Here is a 20,846-nt window from a genome sequence, read left to right on the forward strand (position 1 = left end):
AGATTCAATGCAAGAATGGCACCGGATATGAGGAGATTTTCATAATTACGTGCCTAATTAATAATGCAAAACTGATTAGCCGCGCCAATTAAGAAAGAAAAATACTATGTATTGGGGATGATTATCAGTTAAGAAAAAAGAAAAGAAAAGAGAGAAAGCAAAGAGACACACATGCAAGCACGTGATGAGTGCATGTCTCTCAGACTGAGAGTCTCACGCCATGCACATTTCATCATATCATCAGTTTACTAATTTGACTATAGTCTCTCTCGGTCTCCCTCTCGGTTACATATTTCTTCTTTTTAATTAAAAAATATATTGGCTGGAATGAATTTCATTGACCCACAGAGCCAATTTGATACCTTTTAGCTAAAAAAAAATGGCAATTTATAATTGGACTGTATGAACCATCATGGACCCTATCTAATCTACTGTTAGGCTTCTGAGTTATGACCCATTTAGTTACCTTAATGAGCCCGTTTTTAAAGCCCATTACGATGACGTCATCGGGGGAAATCCAAAATCTGAAAAGTATGTGGCTATGTGGAAGCAGAGGTTGGCGCGTGCCTTATCTGCTTCTCTCTCTTCAGTGGTCTTAAAGCTCTCTGTGTGATCCCACTTGTCTTCCTCCTTCTTCATAACATCAAAAGCTCCATTTTACCAAAACCCTTTCACAATCTCGGCTACATCAATGGCGTCGTCCTCCATCTCGCCTGCTACTCAGGTTCACTCTCGATCATCCGAAATCGAAACATATTTCTCTCACTTGTTTCATGGGTTTCTGAAATTTTTTTTCTTTCACTTTGGCTTGGTCGATATGACAATCGGGTCACTTTGTATTGGCTTTACCAGTTTCAAGGCAGATCCTTTAACTGCTTTTTTAAAAATTTTGTGGATTTTGTTTTTTGGGTGCAGCTTGGTTCGAGCAGAAGCGCTATGTTGGCGATGTCGCGTGGGTTGTTTGTGAAACCAACGAGGACGAATCATCAAATGGTTAGAAAGGAGAAGATTGGATTGAGAATTGCTTGTCAAGCGACGAGTATCCCAGCGGACAGAGTTCCAGATATGGAAAAGAGAAAACTCTTGAATCTTCTCCTTGTCGGGGCTCTTTCTCTCCCTAGCGGCTACATGCTTGTTCCTTACGCTACCTTCTTTGTCCCTCCTGGGTCAGTTTCCTTTCAAACTTTCCCTCACTTCACTTATAGATTTTTGCGTTCTGTATTGGATTGGATTGGAGATAAAATCTTTAGACTCTTTGTATTGTGTTTTTGTTTGTGTAAAGTTTGAATTTTTCTCTGCCTGATATGATAAAGCGAGTAGCTTTTGGTTCTGTTCCAATCCAATATGTAATTATGAACAAGTGGATGGTTTTCTTTGGTGTTACCGATATGTGATTACAATGAGACTTGATGAAGTTGCTTTCCTCTTTGTAATGTGTTTTGCTTTGGTGTGAAGTTTGAGTTTGCTCTGTATGTTGTTAGCTATTGTTTCTGATTCAATCCAATATGTAGTTATGAATCTCTTTCGACTTTGATGTAACTGAGATGTGAGATCAGTGAGACTTCATATAAAGTTTCTTTTAATTCATTGTTCTTGGTTTCAATTCAGATCCGGAGGTGGAGGTGGTGGTACCCCAGCCAAGGATGCACTTGGAAACGATGTAATTGCAGATGAATGGCTTAAGACTCATGGTGCTGGTGATCGAACCCTGACCCAAGGATTGAAGGTAAAAAAACTTCAATTATTACTATACGAAGATGAAGAAGTTCATCAAGCCCTTGAAACATTACTTTAAGCTCTCAATAAAGGTTCTTGCATCTCAATGGTGTTGGCTATTATGTTTATAGGGAGATCCAACTTACCTAGTTGTGGAGAACGACAAGACACTAGCGACCTACGGTATAAACGCAGTGTGCACTCATCTTGGATGTGTTGTGCCGTGGAACAAAGCCGAGAACAAGTTTCTATGTCCTTGCCATGGATCCCAATACAATGCCCAAGGCAGAGTTGTTAGAGGTCCAGCGCCATTGGTAAGTCAAATACATTGCATTATCTCTAATATGCGTATCTCTCAAGTAAAATTTCTAAAGAAAAAACTTGATTTTCATGAAAACAGTCGCTTGCCTTGGCTCACGCGGATATCGATGATGGTGGGAAGGTTGTGTTTGTTCCATGGGTTGAGACTGACTTCAGGACTGGTGATGCACCATGGTGGTCTTAAACTCTACAATAACTCTTTTGTGGGAAGAAGAAAGGCTGAGTCTTTTTGTGTTATACTTGTTTGAATGTTCTTATGATGTAAAAGCTGTGTGTAAGCATACATTTCATGGCATTACTCTGTGAATTCTTGCCTCATATATGAATATTATGTTCATTCACTTCCCATGTCTTTTGCTGTTTAGCTTCACTTTGTTTTTCTTTTAAGTCTTTGGTGTTGATTTGGTTTCTTCACTGCTATGAATGGTGATCAGAGGAGGAATAATCAATTTCTCTTCATTCCAAAAAATACACCATTTAGAAGATTTTATTTTTTCAAGTCATTCCTCTTCATTTTCAAACAAGTACACCATTTACAAGTAATTTTTCTACATATAATTCCTTTTCATTTATTCTTTATTAGGGAACAATACAACAAAATAATTTCTCCACCACCAAATTCGAAGAACAACAGTAAGGAAAATATATTTCTATTATTTTGTTCATTTTCATTCTTTTCCTCTTTATTCTTGTTATTCCTCTACTGGTCAGTGGTCACATCTAAATCATTTGTTTTGTTTATAGAACAGAATATATTGTCAATATTAATATAATTCATGTTTCACATGAACAGAATGCCCGTATAGCTCAGTGGTAGAGCGTCAGTCTTGTAAACTGAAGGTCCGTAGTTCAATCCTGCGTGTGGGCATTTTCATCTACTCTATTTTCTTAATATTTATTGTATCATATAGCACGTTTTATTTTATCCTTTTTTTCACAAATGTTCTCACATTTCTAAATGGCATGATTTGTTCCCATAACACAAGCGAGTAATAATAATGCGAACATAAATCATTACAAAAACTGGGTTATATTAAAATATTTTTATTTTTGTTGACATATTTTCTTCATTTTTTTAATTATAAAAGTGAATTCAACGACTTCACATAGTTGGGACAGTACAACATAGTGGTTCACCACTCCAAAGGATTTGGATGTTTTTCGCCGGCTAATTAGTTACTAGTTAATTAATACCTTTACTAGAAATTAACTCACGTAATATATACGCGGAATTATAATATTTTAAATAATATTTTAATAATTAATTTCAAATTTTATTTTATAAATTTTATCGGTATATATAACTATGCCTATAGTTATATCACGTAAAAATTTACATTCATCAAATAGAAATTTAATTTATTGTTGGCTGATGAATTTTATCATATTTTTAAATAATAATAAATAGTATAAATAAAGCAAAATAAACTGTTTATTAATAACTGAGTTTTATAGTCTGTTCGCAAACTATAAAAATTAAATTTATCTTCTTTAAAATAGTATAATTTTTGTAAAACTTAGGTTTGATATATAAAAAATAAAATATATTATTTAGTAGATTGAATATATACCACCTATTTTAAAAATTAATATTTAGAATCGCAAGATTTGTTTTTGGATATTAAAAAATTAGAATCATAATCTTTTCATATCGAAGTAATTCGTCTATATAACTTATTTGTATTTTATTAGAATATAACTTAAAAAAACAATTTTAATATATATTCTTTAATGATTCACACTCCAAAAAAAAAATTTCATGTCAAATTTTTTGGTAAAAATAAATTTTGTCTATAATCAAGTAACATAACAAATTATACTTATAAAAGATTTCACCATTTTTCAATATCATAATTTTAATCTTGACTTTTTACATTATTCATTTAAAATAAATAACATAAGAAATTGTCATATTTTTAAATTTAGAAATGTAAATATACTCAAATATAAGAGAAACAAACACTTTCCATATTGTTTTAAATAGATTTGAAAGACAATTATATCCTTTCCTATTTTAGTTATTTTTGTTATTTGTAATGGCATTTCATGTAATAACTTACACATTTAAGTTCATTTTAAAAAATGTCTACTCAAATAATAATATAGAGATAAATATGCTAAATTAAAATACTACTTTTATTTAAGTTGATGTTTTAGTGATTTAATGGTTGTTATAGGATTTAAATCAGCATTGTTTTATTGAATTCGGATAGAAATATGAGTTAGCTAAAAATAAAATGAAGCTTTTTGGGTTGAAATTTATGGAACCGAACAATTTTATAATACTTTTGATACAATGCCACAAGATTCCTTTAAAAAGACCCAACACTTCCTCTCGACCAACAATAATCCAACCCTAAGAATCTCTCCTATTTTTGTCCATATTTACAAGTTATTACCTCGACTTTTTTTGGCTAAAGACTTTCAATCACATTTCTTTTACATTCTCCTTAGTTTCTGAAACTAAAGGGTCTCCAAGAGGCCAAGAAAGGACCTCTTTCTCGGTTTCTCGGAGCCTCATCATTCTCTTTTCTAACGCTTTCTTCCTCCACACGCAATCTCAATTCCAAACCTAACCCTAAAATGGATTCCACGGAGCTCAAACGTGTGTTCCAAATGTTCGACAAGGACGGAGATGGACGGATCACAAAGAAGGAGCTATACGAGTCATTAAAAAACCTCGGGATCATAATACCAGAGACTGAACTATCTAAGATGATCGAAAAGATCGATGTGAATGGCGATGGTTGTGTGGACATTGAAGAGTTTGGGGAGCTTTACAAGACGATAATGGTCGAAGACGAGGACGAGGTAGGAGAAGAAGATCTGAAGGAAGCGTTCAACGTTTTCGATCGGAATGGAGATGGGTTTATATCGGTGGATGAATTAAAAGCGGTTTTGTCTTCCTTGGGACTCAAGCAAGGAAAGACCTTGGAGGAATGTAAGCAGATGATACTACAAGTGGATGTTGATGGTGATGGTAGAGTTAATTACAAGGAGTTTAGACAAATGATGAAAAAAGGTCGGTTTTTTAGCTCTACGAGCTGATGATTAACGATTTTCTTTTTCTTACTTTTGTTTATACTTTTTGGTTATTTTTTTATCCATTTTATTCTCCCGGGTTCTAGAAGGAAAAACAATCACATGGTCAAAACCAAATCGTTTATAGCCTAGACTTGCGAGAGCACATTGTAAAAATTGTAGACTTGTTTATAATGTGATGACATACTGTTCCAATTTGATATTGTTCTCTGATTCCTCCATAATTCAATCTTTCATTGGAAAGACATGAATCCACTCAAATCCACTCAAATCCAATTTGAAATACATTAAATGGGCATTTACAGTTAATGGACCGACTTTTCTGACCATCAGGCGTAATTTTCGTTCATATGTTTTTATATCAACGTCATGTAATCGACACGAGCAAACTCATTATCGTCGCGGGTCTGGTTAATTTCCTTATTAATCGGGCCATTAAGATAATTAATTTGGTGTTTTATAGTTTAACTCAAATCCCAAGGTCCAAACCAGAGATAAAGCTGATGTTAACACATCTAATTACTGAGTTATTCAGACTACAAGCACATAAGCTAATGCTAGTGTATAGTTTAACTCAAAAGATTAACCAACGATTAGTAAATAAGAACACAATTACACACAGATGTAAATTCAAAGCCTCAGTTAAATCCATTATCTTCATAGAAATTGCAGTTTCTGCTGAGGGGTTCTCCCTGAAAACAGGGTCTCAGCTCCACTGCACCTCGAAATTTGGATTGAATCATCACCGGCAACCAAAAAAAACACAAAAATTTTATTTTAAAAAGGCTCAGATTTATATACAGCTTCTTCTATCAAGAATTTTCTGAAGCAGAACTGGCGTAAAGCTGTTAGATTTAATCATCAATGCCCAAAAAAAAGAAGAAAACACTAAAAACGAAATCAAAAGGAAGTAGGCTCATATTAAGAAATTCAACCATTGTTTTTCCGTATATACTTCATAGACAAATCTCAGAAGCGCGGATAATTTTGTAATCATAGCCAATTCCTGTAAACGATCAAGAATCAATACACAAAAAAATCTAGACATTGCTTAGACACAGTTAAGCCAGACAAAATTTGAGACAGAACTGCAACACGAATGGCATTAAATCTAGCAGGAGCTTTGGGGCTTAATTCCTCAAGAATTATTATCAGATTAGCCCGGGAGGCTCCTGCGAAACCTTAATTATACCAATAACCCTAACACTTAAAAAAAAAAAAAACTGAAGAACCCTAATTTAAAAATCAATCGTAAGGTGGAGATGATTGGAATAAGGTTTCATGCGGCAATTATATAGAAGAGCATATGCGTTGATTTTAAAACCCTAGCCCATTAAAAACACCGACCCAAAATTGTCGAAACTACCCCGCTAATTGATTTCCTTTTTGTTGTTGTCGGTTTAATGTAAACCGACATGTTTTCTAGAATTTGGGCCTTGTACAAAAGCTAGCCCACTAATTGATTAGCCTATTCGTTGTCGGTTCAATCTTTTCTCCTCTCATTTGATTTCTTCGATCTTGCTATGGAATAATTTTGTTAGATTTTCGCTCTTAAGAAGGGAAGGTTTGAATTGTCGATTTCGTCTTATGTATGACAGTATGACTATCTTTCTATATTCGAAAATGATTTTCTTATACATTCAATTCGTTTTTTTGTTCCAACCTTAATACACTAAGATTAAAACTCAAAAAGTAGCACAAAATATTATGTGAAATTGAAAAATACTTATTTATCGTTATAACACATATCATATATGGACTCTTATACCGGCCCATTAGGCCCATCAAGGCATTGTACTTAACCTAGATTCCCTATGTACTCTATATATACATTTTAGTGATTAATAAAGTTTCTAAGTTTTCACAACACGTTATCAGCACGATAAGACTCTCTGAGCGAAAACCCTAATAAATCCGGCCACCACCAAAACCCTAAAAGCAAGTCGAAACTTAAAAGACGCATATCTTCCAAACCGTGAGGAACCAGAAGACGATCTACATATCAAATCGAAGCCCTCGACGAGACGAATCTACTGGTGAAAACCGTTTGTCGATCCAACGTCGGACGCGCCCTCACGCACACTTACAGTACACGACGATCAACCGAAAAAAAAAACCAGATCCGAGTTTTTCCTTCTTCAACCAGCAGTTTCTCCAGTTTTGGTGATCAATCCTTGGAATTTGTAGCGGCTAACTGAGGTCTATTAGCTCCCAGTTTCATTAGCCTGTCAGAAATCCAAAGGTGGAAAAGGTATCTTCTAAAACTGAAAGCCATAGAACCTGTTGTTTAAACACTTCAAAACCCTATAAAAAAAAAAATAAAAAAATAAAAAAAAAAAAATCGATCTCTAATTGATTGAAAGTGTTTGATACTCTGATGATTGATTGATAACTTGTTGATTGATTGTTTAAATTACAAGTTTATGCATGTTCAAAGGTTTTAAACTCGTTTTATAAAACCCTAATCTACAAAAACCTAACAACCGTTTTTGGCCATGTTTATGGCATAAACCTATTCGATTTTCTTCATGTTTAATAAGCTTGTTGCAGCTTATTTGATTGTTGATTCTCTTGCTTGAAACACTTGATTGAATAAACTAAGAAAATCAACCCTAAATCCTAAGCTTGATTCACGATTTTGTAATCTTCAAAATCGTAAGTCATAATGCTTAAACCCTAGTCCTTTTCACGTGATTTCTTTGTTGTCCTTGTGAAATTATTAAAACCATCGACCACAGATCCTATAGATCTCGAAATCACATCCAAAATATGTTTTCCAAACCGTTAAAACCCTAGATAAAACCCTAATCATATTCGGCTCCCCTAGGGTTCCTCCTAAACCGCCTAAAACCGGCTAAACCTGGTTCTCATTAACCGAAATTATATTCGGCTTTAACCGATTAAATCACAGCTATTAAACCGACATCATGTTCGGGGTAACTAAAACCATACCCTTTAAAATTTACTATTTCCGAGAAAGTTCCCTCTAATAGAAAGTTTCCTCATATAAAAACTTTCCTCATATAGAAATTTTCCCGACATAGAAACTTTCCTCATTTAGAAAATTACCCAAATTAGAAACTTTCCAAATTTAGAAACTTTCCTAAAATAGAAATATTCTCAAAATAGAAAGTTTCATCATCAGCATTCAAAATTTTCTCAAAACAATCCCTAACAAAATCAATCTCATGTTTCAGATGTCAAACATTCAGAAATGTGAATTCGAGGCCCTTCACGTCTCCGGGGATAACTACCTCGAGTGGGCCCTAGACATGCGCTTGTTCCTTGCATCGAAAGAACTCGATGCATGTATTACCGACGGTAACACCGCATCCCGTAAGGGACAGTCTCAGGCGATATGTCACATACGCCATCATCTGGCCCCGAGCCTTAAGCAGCAATATCTCACTCTTGAGAATCCACTTGAATTGTGGCAAGCGCTGAAAAAGCGATATGACCATCAGAAAATGGTCCAGTTGCCTCAGGCAGATTTCGACTGGAAGAACCTTCGGTTCCAGGACTACAAATCCGTAGATGATTACAACAACGAACTCTTTCGTATTGTTGCCATCCGGAAACTCTGTGGCGAGGATGTGACAGATAATGATCTTCTCGAGAAAACATTATCCACATTCAGCACAGAGAATGTTGTGCTCCAACAACAATACCGTGCAATGAAACACACATTGTACGAAGACTTGTTGTCCTGTCTTCTCCTCGCTGAGAAGAATAACCAGCTGCTTATGAGGAACAGCGCTATGAGGCCCCCGGGATCGGCTCCTGTCCCAGCTTCTCGTCAAGAGTCCTACCATGTTCAACCCGATAGATCCTCAGATCACCGCCGTGGACGTGGTAATGGACGTGGTAATGGCCGAGGACATGGACGTGGAAGACGTGGACGCGGACATGGTCGTGGCAACCGACCTAACCTCAGTTATGGTCCTGGTCGTGGTCGAGGCATCACCAAGCCGACCCGCCACACCAACCCCGATCACTCTGCTTGTACCAGATGTGGGATGTTCAACCACCCAACAAAGCAATGTCGCACCCCCAAGATCCACTGCGATCTATACCAGAAGTACGGAAAAGCTCCTGCTGAAGCCAACATGACTCAGCCAGTCGATGCTGCTAACCTGGAAGGTGACGACCTCCTTGATGATGAGAACACCACAAACGAGCAGACCGACCCCATGGACTATGAAACAGCTGATCTCCTCGATTAATTCAATCATCTGAAACACTGATACAATTTGATTTTGTTCTTTATTTTTTTTCATTTTGGGATTTGTTCCATTTTTTTTTTCCATTTGCCTTTATTCTCAGACACTGCTTTACTTTATGATTTATCACATTTTCTGAATTCCTCAATACTGAATTCTATCTTCTATTCATAATGAAGCACACCAGCAAATGGAAACCATAGTCGTAGATAGTGGATCCAGCCACACTATCTTAAGAAACAAAAGTTACTTCATAAACCTAACCTATCAAACCGCAAATATTAGCACCATCGCGGGTCCCTCAAACCTTATCGAAGGATATGGCCATGCCTATGTGTTGCTGTCAAATGGCACACAACTGGAAATACCAGATGCTCTATATTCTCCTAGTTCGAAGAGAAATCTTCTGAGCTTCAAGGATATAAGACAGAATGGTTTCCACATAGAAACCCAAGGTCAAGGGAACAAAGAATCCCTCTTAGTCACTAAAACCGTAGACGGCCATAAACAAATCCTCGAAACCATACCCGCGCTCTCTACTGGACTTTACCATGCTAAAGTCAGTATGATTGAAGCTAATACCACTCTCAAAGCCCGGTTTACTGATTATACTATTTGGCACGACCGGCTCGGTCATCCCGGTGCAAATATGATGCGTAAACTAATTCAAAACTCTCAAGGGCATACCCTCAAAGAAAACCGAGCTTATCCTCAACACCTCATGTGCACAGCTTGTTCTCAAGGCAAATTGATCACTCGGCCTTCACCAGTTAAAATCTCTAAACAAACACTTCATTTCCTAGAAAGAATCCAGGGCGATATCTGTGGACCTATACATCCATCTTCCGGACCATTCCGGTACTTCATGGTCCTTATAGACGCATCGACCCGTTGGTCATATGTTTGTCTCTTGTCCTCTCGGAACCAAGCCTTCGCTAGGTTCTTGGCCCAAATCATCAAATTGCGGGCCCATTTCCCTGACTTGACAATGCTGGTGAATTTACCTCACAAGCGTTTAATGACTACTGTATGGCCATGGGGGTAACCGTGGAACATCCTGTAGCACAAGTCCATACTCAAAATGGATTGGCTGAATCATTCATTAAACGCATTCAATGGATAGCCCGACCATTACTCATGAGATCAAAGCTCCCGGCCTCAGCATGGGGACATGCAGTATTACATGCTGCTGAACTCATACGCATCCGGCCATCTAGTGAACACAAATATTCCCCATCCCAACTACTCTCGGATCATGAGCCAGACATCTCCCATCTCAAAACATTTGGGTGTTCAGTATATGTACCCATTGCTCCACCACATCGAACCAAAATGGGACCTCAAAGAAGGATGGGAATATATGTTGGTTTTGACTCTCCCACCATCATAAGATATCTCGAGCCAACCACTGGAGATCTCTTCAAGGCCAGATATGCGGATTGCCAATTCGATGAATCGGTATATCCCTCTTTAGGTGGTGAGACAAACAAGCTGGTCAAAGATCTTTCATGGAATCAAACATCATTAAATTGGCAAGATCCTCGGACTCTAGAATGTGATTCAGAGATCCAAAAGATTATTCATTATCAAAAGCTAGCTAATCAATTGCCAGATTCCTTTGCTGACCCGACCAAAGTAACCAAATCATACATCCCAACTTGTAATGCACCAGTACGAATAGCTGTCCCAACGGGACAGACCCAAGTTGCTACAGAGTCTGCACCACGTCTCAAACGGGGCAGACCTCTCGGTTCCAAAGATAAGAATCCCCGGAAATCAAAGAAAGGTGCAATAACCGAAACCGGGATTCCTGCAATATCAGACATAGCCGCGGCTGAGACTCAATCTAATGAACCCTCAATGGAAGTTCGGGACGCCGAATCTCCAGGTTCAGAAGATAACAATGAGATCTCCATCAATTACAATATGTCCGGAATACAATGGAATCGAAAAGAAGTCGACTTAAATGCACTCTTTGCATACAAAGTAGCACTTGATGTTGCGCTCACGCAAGAGGATCTAGAACCCACGTCAATAACACAGTGTACACATCGAACAGATTGGCTAAAATAGAAAGAAGCCATAAACGTGGAGTTAAAGAGTCTCAAACTCAGAAACGTGTTCGGTCCGATCATCCGGACCCCATCACACATCAAGCCAGTGGGCCACAAATGGGTCTTTGTGCGTAAAAGGAACGAACTCGGTGAAGTCGTTCGATACAAAGCACGGCTTGTAGCACAAGGATTCTCATAGAGACCCGGAATTGATTATGAGGAGACTTATTCTCCAGTGGTGGATGCAACAACATTCCGATTCCTCATAAGTCTGGCCATAAGAGAAAATCTTGATCTGCGGTTAATGGATGTTGTAACCGCATATCTCTATGGGCCCCTGGACAACGAAATATATATGAGACTCCCAGATGGCATTGAACTAAAAGACAAAAATGCATCTCGAGATCAATACTGCATCAGGCTGAACAAATCCTTGTATGGACTGAAACAAAGTGGGCGTATGTGGTACAACCGCCTCAGCGATTACCTCATCAAAGAAGGCTACAAAAATGACCCCATCAGTCCATGCATCTTCATCAAGAAGTACTCAAACAAAGGATTTGTAATCATAGCAGTATACGTGGATGATCTAAACATCCTCGGAACATCTGGTGAGATCTCCCAAACAGTCGACTGCTTAAAAGCAGAATTCGAAATGAAATACCTAGGCAAAACAAAGTACTGTTTGGGATTACAACTTGAGTACATCAAAGGAGGAATCCTTGTGCATCAATCGGCTTATATCAAAAAGGTACTCAAGCGATTTAATATGGACCAAGCTCACCCATTGACCAGCCCAATGGTAGTTAGAAGCTTAAGTGATGACCCTCTTGGTCCCAAAAAGGATGATGAAGAAATCCTTGGTCCTGAAAAGCCATACCTCAGTGCTGTAAGAGCGTTAATGTACCTGGCTAGTCACACTAGACCAGACATATGTTTCGCCGTGAACCTCCTCGCTCGATATAGTTCATCCCCAACTCAGAGGCACTGGAACGGTATAAAACATCTCCTAAGATACCTTCGAGGTACTCAAGACTTAGGACTCTTCTATACTAACCAAAATAAAGATGGGTTAGTCGGCTTCGCCGATGCAGGATATCTATCAGATCCGCACACTGCCAAGTCTCAAACTGGCTACGTTTTTACGCATGGAGGAACAGCCATCTCTTGGAGATCAATGAAGCAGACACTCACTGCCACTTCATCAAACCATGCTGAAATCCTAGCCATTCATGAGGCTAGTAGGGAATGCGTCTGGCTGCGCTCCATGACTCAGCACATCCGCAGAGATTGTGGTATGGACGAAGACACACAGCCCACGGTGATGTATGAAGACAACGCGGCATGCATAGCTCAGCTCAAGGAAGGATATATCAAAGGAGATCGGACGAAGCACATTCTACCGAAGTTCTTCTCAACCTCAGACTGGCAGAAGGACGGCACTCTCAGCGTTCAGCAGGTCCGATCCAGTGAGAATTCAGCTGACCTCTTCACCAAATCATTGCCTACTTCAACACACCGGAAGCTCGTCAAACAGATAGGAATGTATAGACTTAGAGATCTGCAGTGATGCTACAATCAGGGGGAGTAATGCGTGTTGTACTCTTTTTCCTTCACCATGGTTTTGTCCCACTGGGTTTTTCCTGGTAAGGTTTTAATGAGGCAACATTCCCCAGCGCATTATCGAGATCCCGATTGAGTAGCTGGCCCGGTTCACTCGTCCAAGGGGGAGTGTTATAACACATATCATATATGGACTCTTATACCGGCCCATTAGGCCCATCAGAGCATTGTACTTAACCTAGATTCCCTATGTACTCTATATATACATTCTAGTGATTAATAAAGTTTCTAAGTTTTCACAACATTTATCTCTTTTTTCCAATTTAGGGTTTGATTTTTCACGAAGAGATTTTGAGTCATGTTAATATTAAAATTGTGATATTAATAAATATTTCGATTACTACTGTTAGGTTTAGAACAAAAAACTTTAAAACAATGTGCAAAGTAAATAATTTGTGTTCAAATCAAATAATTTCTCAATCTAAATCATTTACATTTGCGTTCAAACCGCTTGGTTTTATGTAAACCGGCGGAATTATGTGATATTTGGGCTTCTGTGGAAAGCCCATTAAGATTGGGGACACAAGTTCGAGAAATTTCCTTAAAACCGACTTATAATATACCCACCTCGTCAACATCAGGTAGATTCATTCATATTTCTTGCACGTAAAGATACTCTACGGCGATTTTCTTTTTGACTTTTGTTTTTTTTTTCAGTATCGAAACCTAAAAGCCTCAAAGGTTTTCGCCGGAGAGGAAATTATGCAGGGATTGGCGGCGACCACCAACCGTGGCTCTCTTACATTTATCGCTCCCAGGTTTTCTTTTGTTCTCTCCTCTCTGACATATTCAACTCTCATGATCTCACTAAATTCTTTTGGGATCTCGCTGCGTTTTCCTTCTCCTTCTCCGATTTTGGAGTTCCTCCTTTTGGTAATGATTTGTGTTGCATCGGTTGGTTTACTTTCTTTCTAAGGGACTCTTCGTTTTATTATGGTCTTATATTGGTTGATTTTAGCTCTTAAAACTTTGAATCGTTAATTTCTAAGAGAATCGAATCATTGGGCGCAATATATTGAGATTGAAATCGAAAATGGATTCGGGGTTTAGAATGGGGTCTTTTTTGTACTAAGAATTGAGTCACTTGCATTGTGCTCCAGTTTCTCGAGTTTTTGATGTTCATTTCTTGCATATGCACTTTTTTGTTAGAGGCTTTTTACATAGATTAATGTTGTGTTTACCTTTTTGTGACCATGATTTATAAACCAGGAACCATAGTCCAATTCCAAAAAAGTATGTGAATCCAAGGGTGTGCTTCCCCAAATTTGATTCATTACCAAAATTAGGATTGTCAGCAAGCTCAAATTCACAGAGATGTCCCCGAGAGATTGCTCCTCTTTCAGGTATTATGTGGATTCAAGTTTATCCACTTTAAACATCTATTATATAACTAGGAACAAAAACCCACCAGAAAAAGTTAGTGAGAACAGCATATATCTATCTAATTCTACCAGGGAAAAAAATTGAGCCTTTTAAGCTGTTATAGAATCATGTCTTCAATGTTAGCTTGTCCTCTGCTCTTGTATTTCAACTGATCCCAAAATATGTTAAAACTATGCAGCAATGGACTTTGCAGCAGAAGCTGCATCAACCAACCAGCTCTTTGCTCATGGCTTGCCACCATTGGCTCCTGGTCTGAGGAGACGCCGGAGACCACTAGAGCCCGCTAGAGCGTTTAAAGATGACTTCTTCAAAATCAAACTGCCAAAAATAGCAGAGAGACCTGAATGGTGGTGGAGGACATTGGCTTGTGTCCCTTATTTGATATCCCTTCAAATATCTGATGTTGGTTTCTACGTCCAACCCTTTCTAGAAAAGCACGACGCCATTGGAGACATGATTTATTTCATCCCGGGAGCGATAAACAGATGGCCGTCCTGGTTCTTCATGGCTTACTGCTACTTGGGTTACATGTGGGTGGTGAAGAACAAAGAATTGCCTCATTACTTTAGGTTTCACATGATGATGGGTATGCTTCTTGAAACAGCTCTTCAGATCATATGGTGCACGAGCAATTTCTTCCCGCTGATTCATTTCAAAGGACGGTTTGGGATGTATTATTGGATGGCGATTGGATTCACCTACATCTGCTTGCTTCTTGAATGCATACGGTGCGCTCTCGGTGGAGTTTATGCTCAGATTCCTTTCATGACCGATGCTGCTTCCATTCACACTCTCTTCAACTTGGGAGGTTTTCAGAGACCAATCAGGTGAAAGGTGAAAAACTGGTGTTGCATACTTGAAATAGGAACAAGTCTTGTTCATTCTCTCCAGAGGGAGGTTGTTGTGTCTTATCGAGTCTAGTCTTATGTGAAGTCTTTTTTAGCTTAGTGTCAGTGTCTCATGTCATGTGTAAAACAGAGCTTGGAAATTTTGATTAGCGAAAAACAAATATACAAGAAAAATACCGTGAATAAAGGGTGTTTTAGTTTCTGCTTGATTTGAAAATCAGTGAATTTTTACTGATTACAAGTCTTAAATTATTCAAGACAGCAAGCTTTGTTCTTCATTCTGGATTCTAAACTTCTCAGCCTATTGAACTTTTGTACAAAACATATCAAAGCCTTAAGGTCCACTAGCTTAATGACATTGAAAATTTTGGGTTGTGGGCTCCATGTTACACAGAACTTAAAAGTGATCATTGTATGGAGACCACGTCTCTGCAACATGGTACCAACCAAATCACAATGTCGTAGTAATTTTACACCATCTTCATAACAAAGTCTTCCTTGGGTCTTTAAATCCTTGACCGGTTCTAAACACACAGCTCATACAATGTCTGTTTAGTATTAAGTTAACACATTCGTTTTCAGACAGCTCTTAAAGGTCTCTCTAGCATCATGTCAACTATCTAACCTCCATTAATGGTCCTTTGATCAAAAAGAAAGTTGCTCATTTTCTCTACTTTTCGACATGAACGATCTAATCTCAAGCTCGTTCAAGAGATACACAGACCTAAACCACCAAGTCCAACTCGACGACATTGAATCTCAAAACGCTTCTCTCGATTCAGGAAACCTCGATGAGTTCTTCGGATATGTCGAGAGTGTTAAAGAAGACATGAAAGCTGTCGACGAGATTCATAAGCGTCTACAAGAGGCTAATGAAGAGTCCAAGACCGTGCATGACTCAAAGGCCGTGAAAAAGCTTCGTGCTCGTATGGATTCGAGTGTTACAGAGGTCTTGAAACGTGTCAAGATGATAAAGTCGAAGCTCGTGGCTTTGGAGAAATCAAATGCTGCTCAGAGGAAAGTCCCTGGGTGTGGACCTGGCTCGTCTGCTGATCGGACCAGAACATCGGTCGTTAGTGGATTGGGGAAGAAACTTAAAGACATGATGGATGATTTTCAGAGACTACGAACCAAAATGGCTACTGAGTATAAAGAAACAGTCGAGAGACGGTAATTTTCTAGAGATTTTATTTTTCATTTGGGTTCTACTATGATTCCACAAAGATCAAATCTTTCTTTTGAAAGAAAAGGTTTTACTATCATTCAACAAAGATCATCTTTTACGGCTAGATGGTAAAGTTTTAGTTTTTTTGGCTTTGAATCTTTGAAGGTACTTCACTGTAACGGGGCAAAAAGCAGACGAAGAGACGATTGAGAAGCTGATATCAAGCGGAGAAAGCGAACGTTTTCTCCAAAAAGCGATACAAGAGCAAGGTCGTGGACAGATCATGGACACATTATCAGAGATCCAAGAACGACACGATGCGGTTAAAGAGATAGAACGGAGTCTGCTGGAGCTGCACCAAGTGTTTCTCGACATGGCTGCTCTTGTGGAAGCTCAAGGGAATATGCTCAATGACATTGAATCTAATGTTTCAAAGGCAAGCTCTTTCGTCATGAGAGGGAGTGATCAATTGCACGAGGCTAAAGATCTTCAGAAGAACTCGAGGAAATGGACTTGTATTGCCATTATCCTCGCTATTGTTCTTGTTATTTTGATTCTTTTCCCAATCCTCTTTACAACTGTACTTAAACCTTGATTTCGAAAAAAAACTTTTTTTCTTTTCTTCAAACTCTTTTTGTTAGAGCCCTTTTAATTTCTTGCATTGAAACAAGATCAATTTGAAAATTTTCTACTGTTCTTGCTAATGTAATAGCTTTCTATATAGAAAAGTTTGGGTGACAATGATCGTTTGGTATAACTGTATATCAAAACCTATCTAGTGAAACAAAAACAATGTACAATTTTTGAGTTTATAATCATTACCTCTCATGAACACTGTTTCCTTCTGAATTCATCAGATAAAAGTGTCTGAACAAGCTCCTTTAGCCTCTCAGCACCAGGGCCTGGTTTTAAAACCGAGTCATCTCCCCGAACAGAGCACGGATCATCACCGTTTACTGAGCTCCCAACGCACCAAGCCCCTGAAGAGAACCGGTGAGTGCGGCCTAACAGCTCTTTATCTATCTTGTCTAATACAGGATCGTTCTTGTGGAACTTTCGAGCAAAGGGGGCTTTGCTTTTGACCATCTTGTCGAAATCTTTCATTGATAAAGAGTTTGGATGCTGCTTTGGAGGATAGTCCCAAGCAATGTAGTGCAGGTCATGGCCAATCGTAGTGCTCTTGAACTCTTCGGTGTTGCATATTACTGTGTGGAAATATCCTTCCGGGGAAGATACAAAGTTAGTGTAGTACATCAAGATTGTCCTCGGGAAATTATCCCATCCCAATAATGAGTATTCAAGAAAAGACCGAGTCAGAACTACCCAAGCCGAGCCTGCAAGATTAAAGACAAGAAAATAATCATCTTGACACGTTTTCATTCATAAGTAGACCGGTTTATGTAATGTCGTGTTGAAGATATTAGCTTACCCGTGAACAGCTTGAAAGAAGTGGGAATTGATCTGTGCTGCGTAGTCCAAGCAATTTCGGTTTTCTTTGATAAGTATAAACCAGGATCAACAATGATTGATTTGGCCCTCTGGTTCCTGCAAAAAAACATGAGAAGCAAATATTATTTCTCTATTTCAGGACTAAGTAATTAGTTGTTACTATAGCTGTTTCTACTTACAGTTTCCAACCGGTGAGCTTCATATGTTCAATGAAATTGATGTTCCGAGACAAATTTGAGAAGACATACAACAAATCTGCAGAATCAGAAAGAACATAAGCCACTACTATATATCAAGACCGAAAACATGCGAATTACTAATGCAGGATAAGGGCATTCACTTACCATCTTGTGTCACGAGAGGATAATCCGAGGCACTAAGGTTGAGGAACCAATCCCAATCCAAGCTTTCTCTAAGCAAAATCGCCACGGCCTGAAGCGTACAAGCAATCATTGTAGGGCCTTTATAGGTAACCAGATTCGACTGAGACATAACACGGACGTTCTCAACTTCACGGAAAGTAGGATCACTCTTCACAGACATTGCAAGCTCCAGCCTTTCCTTAGGTGGAGCTTCAAGATCTAAATGCAGAATATACTGATTTCTTGGATGATACACAGCTTGCAAAGTCCTCATCATCCTATGACTATCACCTTTCGTCCCCGAGATCAGATAAGCTAGCCTAGGAACCTCTGAAGAATTCGAATTCATCGTCGAATTCAAAGACTTTCTCAAATGTGGTTCTACAAAGTACTCATTTGATTCTTCTGAGACATTATCGAATGGCAATGGTGCTTCTTCCACATAAGAACTGTCTAACTGGAGATAAATTACAGACATCAACAGAGTAACTGATAAGACCAAGCTTGCCAGAAACGGGAACATCCATTTCCTGTCTCTGAAAACCCTAAACCCTGAATGCCTGATCCAAATCAGCTTCCTATACATTTTCCTCATTCCTTAAAAAAAAACAGAAGCTTTGCCTAACCGATGAATAAACTTGATTCAGACAAGATACCAAAATTGTCTTTTGAACACTTCAAACCAGCAAATCAAAGCCTTGATCTTTTGTACAAAACAAAGACACGGGTTGATTGAAATTACCAAAATTTCAGAAACCCGAAAAAGGAATCGACCCAATAGAGATTTTGCTGCAGAGTTTTCAGACGTTATGTCCAGACTTGGTGCTACTTCAACGAAAATGACAAAACCCCCACCAATAGCTAACTAATTAATAGAAGATGAAAGTTGATAAGAACACCAACAACCAATGCACCAACCGAATAAAAAAGAAAAGGGGTTTTTCACTGTTTACTGCTTTTGGCATGGCAAGCGAAAAAGCTTGTTTACTCGTAAGCTGAGTCAGATCTAATGACTAAATCGAGTTCAAGAACCAAAAGAATGCTTAAAGTGTAAGTCTTGCTTCCTTTAAAAAACATAACAAGACAAGCACGCAGATGAGATTAGGGCAGAAGCACGCAGGAGAAGAGTTTTAAGCTTCCTCTCGCAGCTTTAAAGGGAGAAACAAAATCTAAATTAAGAGAGAGAGACGGAATGAAATCTCCTGAAGAAGAAACTAAAATGGAGAGACGACTTGTGAATCAGATTCTGGGTGGTCTGAAGAGAAAATGAGAAATCGAGGCGTTGGTACTAGAGACAGAGAGACAAAGGTGATTTAATTTAAAATTCAGCGTTTTTTTAGCAATAGATAGCTTAAATTGTTGGCAAATCAAATCTGATTTTAAATTAATTGTTATCATGTTCCTTCTTTCTTTATGGGATGGGATTAACTTTAATGTTGAATACCTCTTCAAAACGTTGAAACTGAAGCTCTCTCACACGACACGCGCCACATGAACCAGAATTGACCAATAGCTCACGCGCGTGGTACAAAAAGTAGGCTTTGTCAAAAGTGAATCTTTATGAAGAGGATTGAAATTACACGTTTGAGAAGAGAACATTCATCGTTTTGCGAGACTTTTGAATTTGACTAAAAACGGGTAATCAACGTTTCATTTACAGTTATCGACCAACTACATTGAAAAACCGTTTGTGAGGAAAAATAGGTTGAAAATCATGTTAAGAGTTGTTTTACTTTAGCTGCTGCAATGGCTAGAAAGCATCATCACAAGGATAGTTTTGAGAGTCAGAACTCAGAAGGGTTTGGTAACGGTAAGAATGCGACACAGAGCAAATTCTATAAGCTTAAGTAGAAACAAGTTCAAAGAATCCAATAAACAGAGGCTTTCACTGAACAAAGACTACAAACAAAGACTAATTTAGAGTGAGTAGAGTGATCTTTCACTGAAACTTTTATTGAAATTAATGTTCTTTAGTCAAATGTGAAGTTTCCTTGACTTTCGAGTATAAATCTTTGACTAAAAAGTCATCAACATTTCATTTACAGTCATCAAAATCAATCTGAGAGCATTTTGTATCAGTAAAAACGAAAATTGAAAAACAAAAGTGTTTCACCTAAGATGTTCTCCTATAATGTTGACATTGGTCCGAAGATGCTATCCATCGTTAAACCCCTGTGAGACTGCGTTGGCTGTTGCGTTTGAGGCTGAAATTGCTGCATCTGTTGAACGTTGATGGTTCAGCTCAGGTCGTGGTGCTGCTGCTGCTGCATTGGGAGAAGCTCTGTGAATCATATCTATGGGGAAGCCAAAGTTTTGTCGTTGGTTGAATTGCTGCTGCTGGTTGTACATCATTGGCCTTATTGGAGCTTGATTTGGAACAATCTGGTGCTGTTGCTGGTTGTACATCATTGGCCTCATTGGACCTATATTTGGAACAATCTGGTGCTGCTGCTGGTTGTACATCATTGGCCTCACTGGAGCTTGATTTGGGACTACACTGGGAACAGTCTGGTCTTGATTGTACATCATTGGCCACACTGCAGCTTGACCTGGGACTACAGTGGGAACAATCTGGTCCTGACTGTACATCACTTGCCACATTGCAGCTTGACCTGGGACTTCATGGGGAACGATCTGCCGCTAGCCTATAGGAGCTCTGCGGT

The 20,846-nt window shown here is 38.5% G+C and overlaps 5 protein-coding genes and 6 non-coding genes across 11 annotated transcripts; 5 read left to right on the plus strand and 6 right to left on the minus strand.

Annotated features, from left to right (window-relative positions):
* Window positions 1-535: 535 nt before the first annotated feature.
* LOC18014703 (cytochrome b6-f complex iron-sulfur subunit, chloroplastic) lies at window positions 536-2,383 on the plus strand. Its single transcript, XM_006396494.2, has 5 exons — window positions 536-724; window positions 916-1,166; window positions 1,609-1,726; window positions 1,848-2,030; window positions 2,117-2,383. The coding sequence occupies exons 1-5, from the start codon at window positions 692-694 to the stop codon at window positions 2,219-2,221; spliced, it is 690 nt and encodes a 229-aa protein (XP_006396557.1). The 5' UTR covers window positions 536-691; the 3' UTR covers window positions 2,222-2,383.
* A 450-nt stretch (window positions 2,384-2,833) lies between these two features.
* TRNAT-UGU lies at window positions 2,834-2,905 on the plus strand. The gene has a single exon. It is a non-coding gene; the product is annotated as a tRNA-Thr (tRNA).
* Window positions 2,906-4,469: 1,564 nt separating this feature from the next.
* On the plus strand, window positions 4,470-5,267 carry LOC18014704 (calmodulin-like protein 6). The gene has a single exon (XM_006396495.2). It carries the CDS (start codon window positions 4,621-4,623, stop codon window positions 5,083-5,085), a length of 465 nt encoding a protein of 154 aa, XP_006396558.1. The 5' UTR covers window positions 4,470-4,620; the 3' UTR covers window positions 5,086-5,267.
* Window positions 5,268-5,524: 257 nt separating this feature from the next.
* On the minus strand, window positions 5,525-5,635 carry LOC112085917. Its single transcript, XR_002899195.1, has one exon. It is a non-coding gene; the product is annotated as a small nucleolar RNA snoR97 (small nucleolar RNA).
* A 79-nt stretch (window positions 5,636-5,714) lies between these two features.
* LOC112085908 lies at window positions 5,715-5,829 on the minus strand. Its single transcript, XR_002899186.1, has one exon. It is a non-coding gene; the product is annotated as a small nucleolar RNA Z278 (small nucleolar RNA).
* Window positions 5,830-5,859: 30 nt separating this feature from the next.
* LOC112085907 lies at window positions 5,860-5,952 on the minus strand. Its single transcript, XR_002899185.1, has one exon. It is a non-coding gene; the product is annotated as a small nucleolar RNA Z223 (small nucleolar RNA).
* A 39-nt stretch (window positions 5,953-5,991) lies between these two features.
* Window positions 5,992-6,081, minus strand: LOC112085919. The gene has a single exon (XR_002899197.1). It is a non-coding gene; the product is annotated as a small nucleolar RNA U36a (small nucleolar RNA).
* A 34-nt stretch (window positions 6,082-6,115) lies between these two features.
* On the minus strand, window positions 6,116-6,257 carry LOC112085920. Its single transcript, XR_002899198.1, has one exon. It is a non-coding gene; the product is annotated as a small nucleolar RNA snoR134 (small nucleolar RNA).
* Window positions 6,258-13,565: 7,308 nt separating this feature from the next.
* LOC18014705 (protein TIC 20-IV, chloroplastic) lies at window positions 13,566-15,382 on the plus strand. Its single transcript, XM_006396496.2, has 3 exons — window positions 13,566-13,734; window positions 14,186-14,319; window positions 14,538-15,382. Exons 1-3 carry the CDS (start codon window positions 13,679-13,681, stop codon window positions 15,188-15,190), a joined length of 843 nt encoding a protein of 280 aa, XP_006396559.1. The 5' UTR covers window positions 13,566-13,678; the 3' UTR covers window positions 15,191-15,382.
* Window positions 15,383-15,889: 507 nt separating this feature from the next.
* LOC18015216 (syntaxin-123) lies at window positions 15,890-16,967 on the plus strand. Its single transcript, XM_006396497.1, has 2 exons — window positions 15,890-16,377; window positions 16,538-16,967. Exons 1-2 carry the CDS (start codon window positions 15,890-15,892, stop codon window positions 16,965-16,967), a joined length of 918 nt encoding a protein of 305 aa, XP_006396560.1.
* A 104-nt stretch (window positions 16,968-17,071) lies between these two features.
* On the minus strand, window positions 17,072-19,534 carry LOC18015217 (beta-glucuronosyltransferase GlcAT14B). Its single transcript, XM_006396498.2, has 4 exons — window positions 18,166-19,534; window positions 18,001-18,076; window positions 17,802-17,917; window positions 17,072-17,706 (listed from the first exon to the last, which is right to left on the minus strand). The coding sequence occupies exons 1-4, from the start codon at window positions 18,776-18,778 to the stop codon at window positions 17,198-17,200; spliced, it is 1,314 nt and encodes a 437-aa protein (XP_006396561.1). The 5' UTR covers window positions 18,779-19,534; the 3' UTR covers window positions 17,072-17,197.
* Between the last annotated feature and the right edge of the window lie 1,312 nt (window positions 19,535-20,846).

Source organism: Eutrema salsugineum, unplaced genomic scaffold (assembly GCF_000478725.1).
Source record: "Eutrema salsugineum unplaced genomic scaffold, Eutsalg1_0 scaffold_3, whole genome shotgun sequence".
In the NCBI taxonomy this organism is placed as follows: domain Eukaryota; kingdom Viridiplantae; phylum Streptophyta; class Magnoliopsida; order Brassicales; family Brassicaceae; genus Eutrema; species Eutrema salsugineum.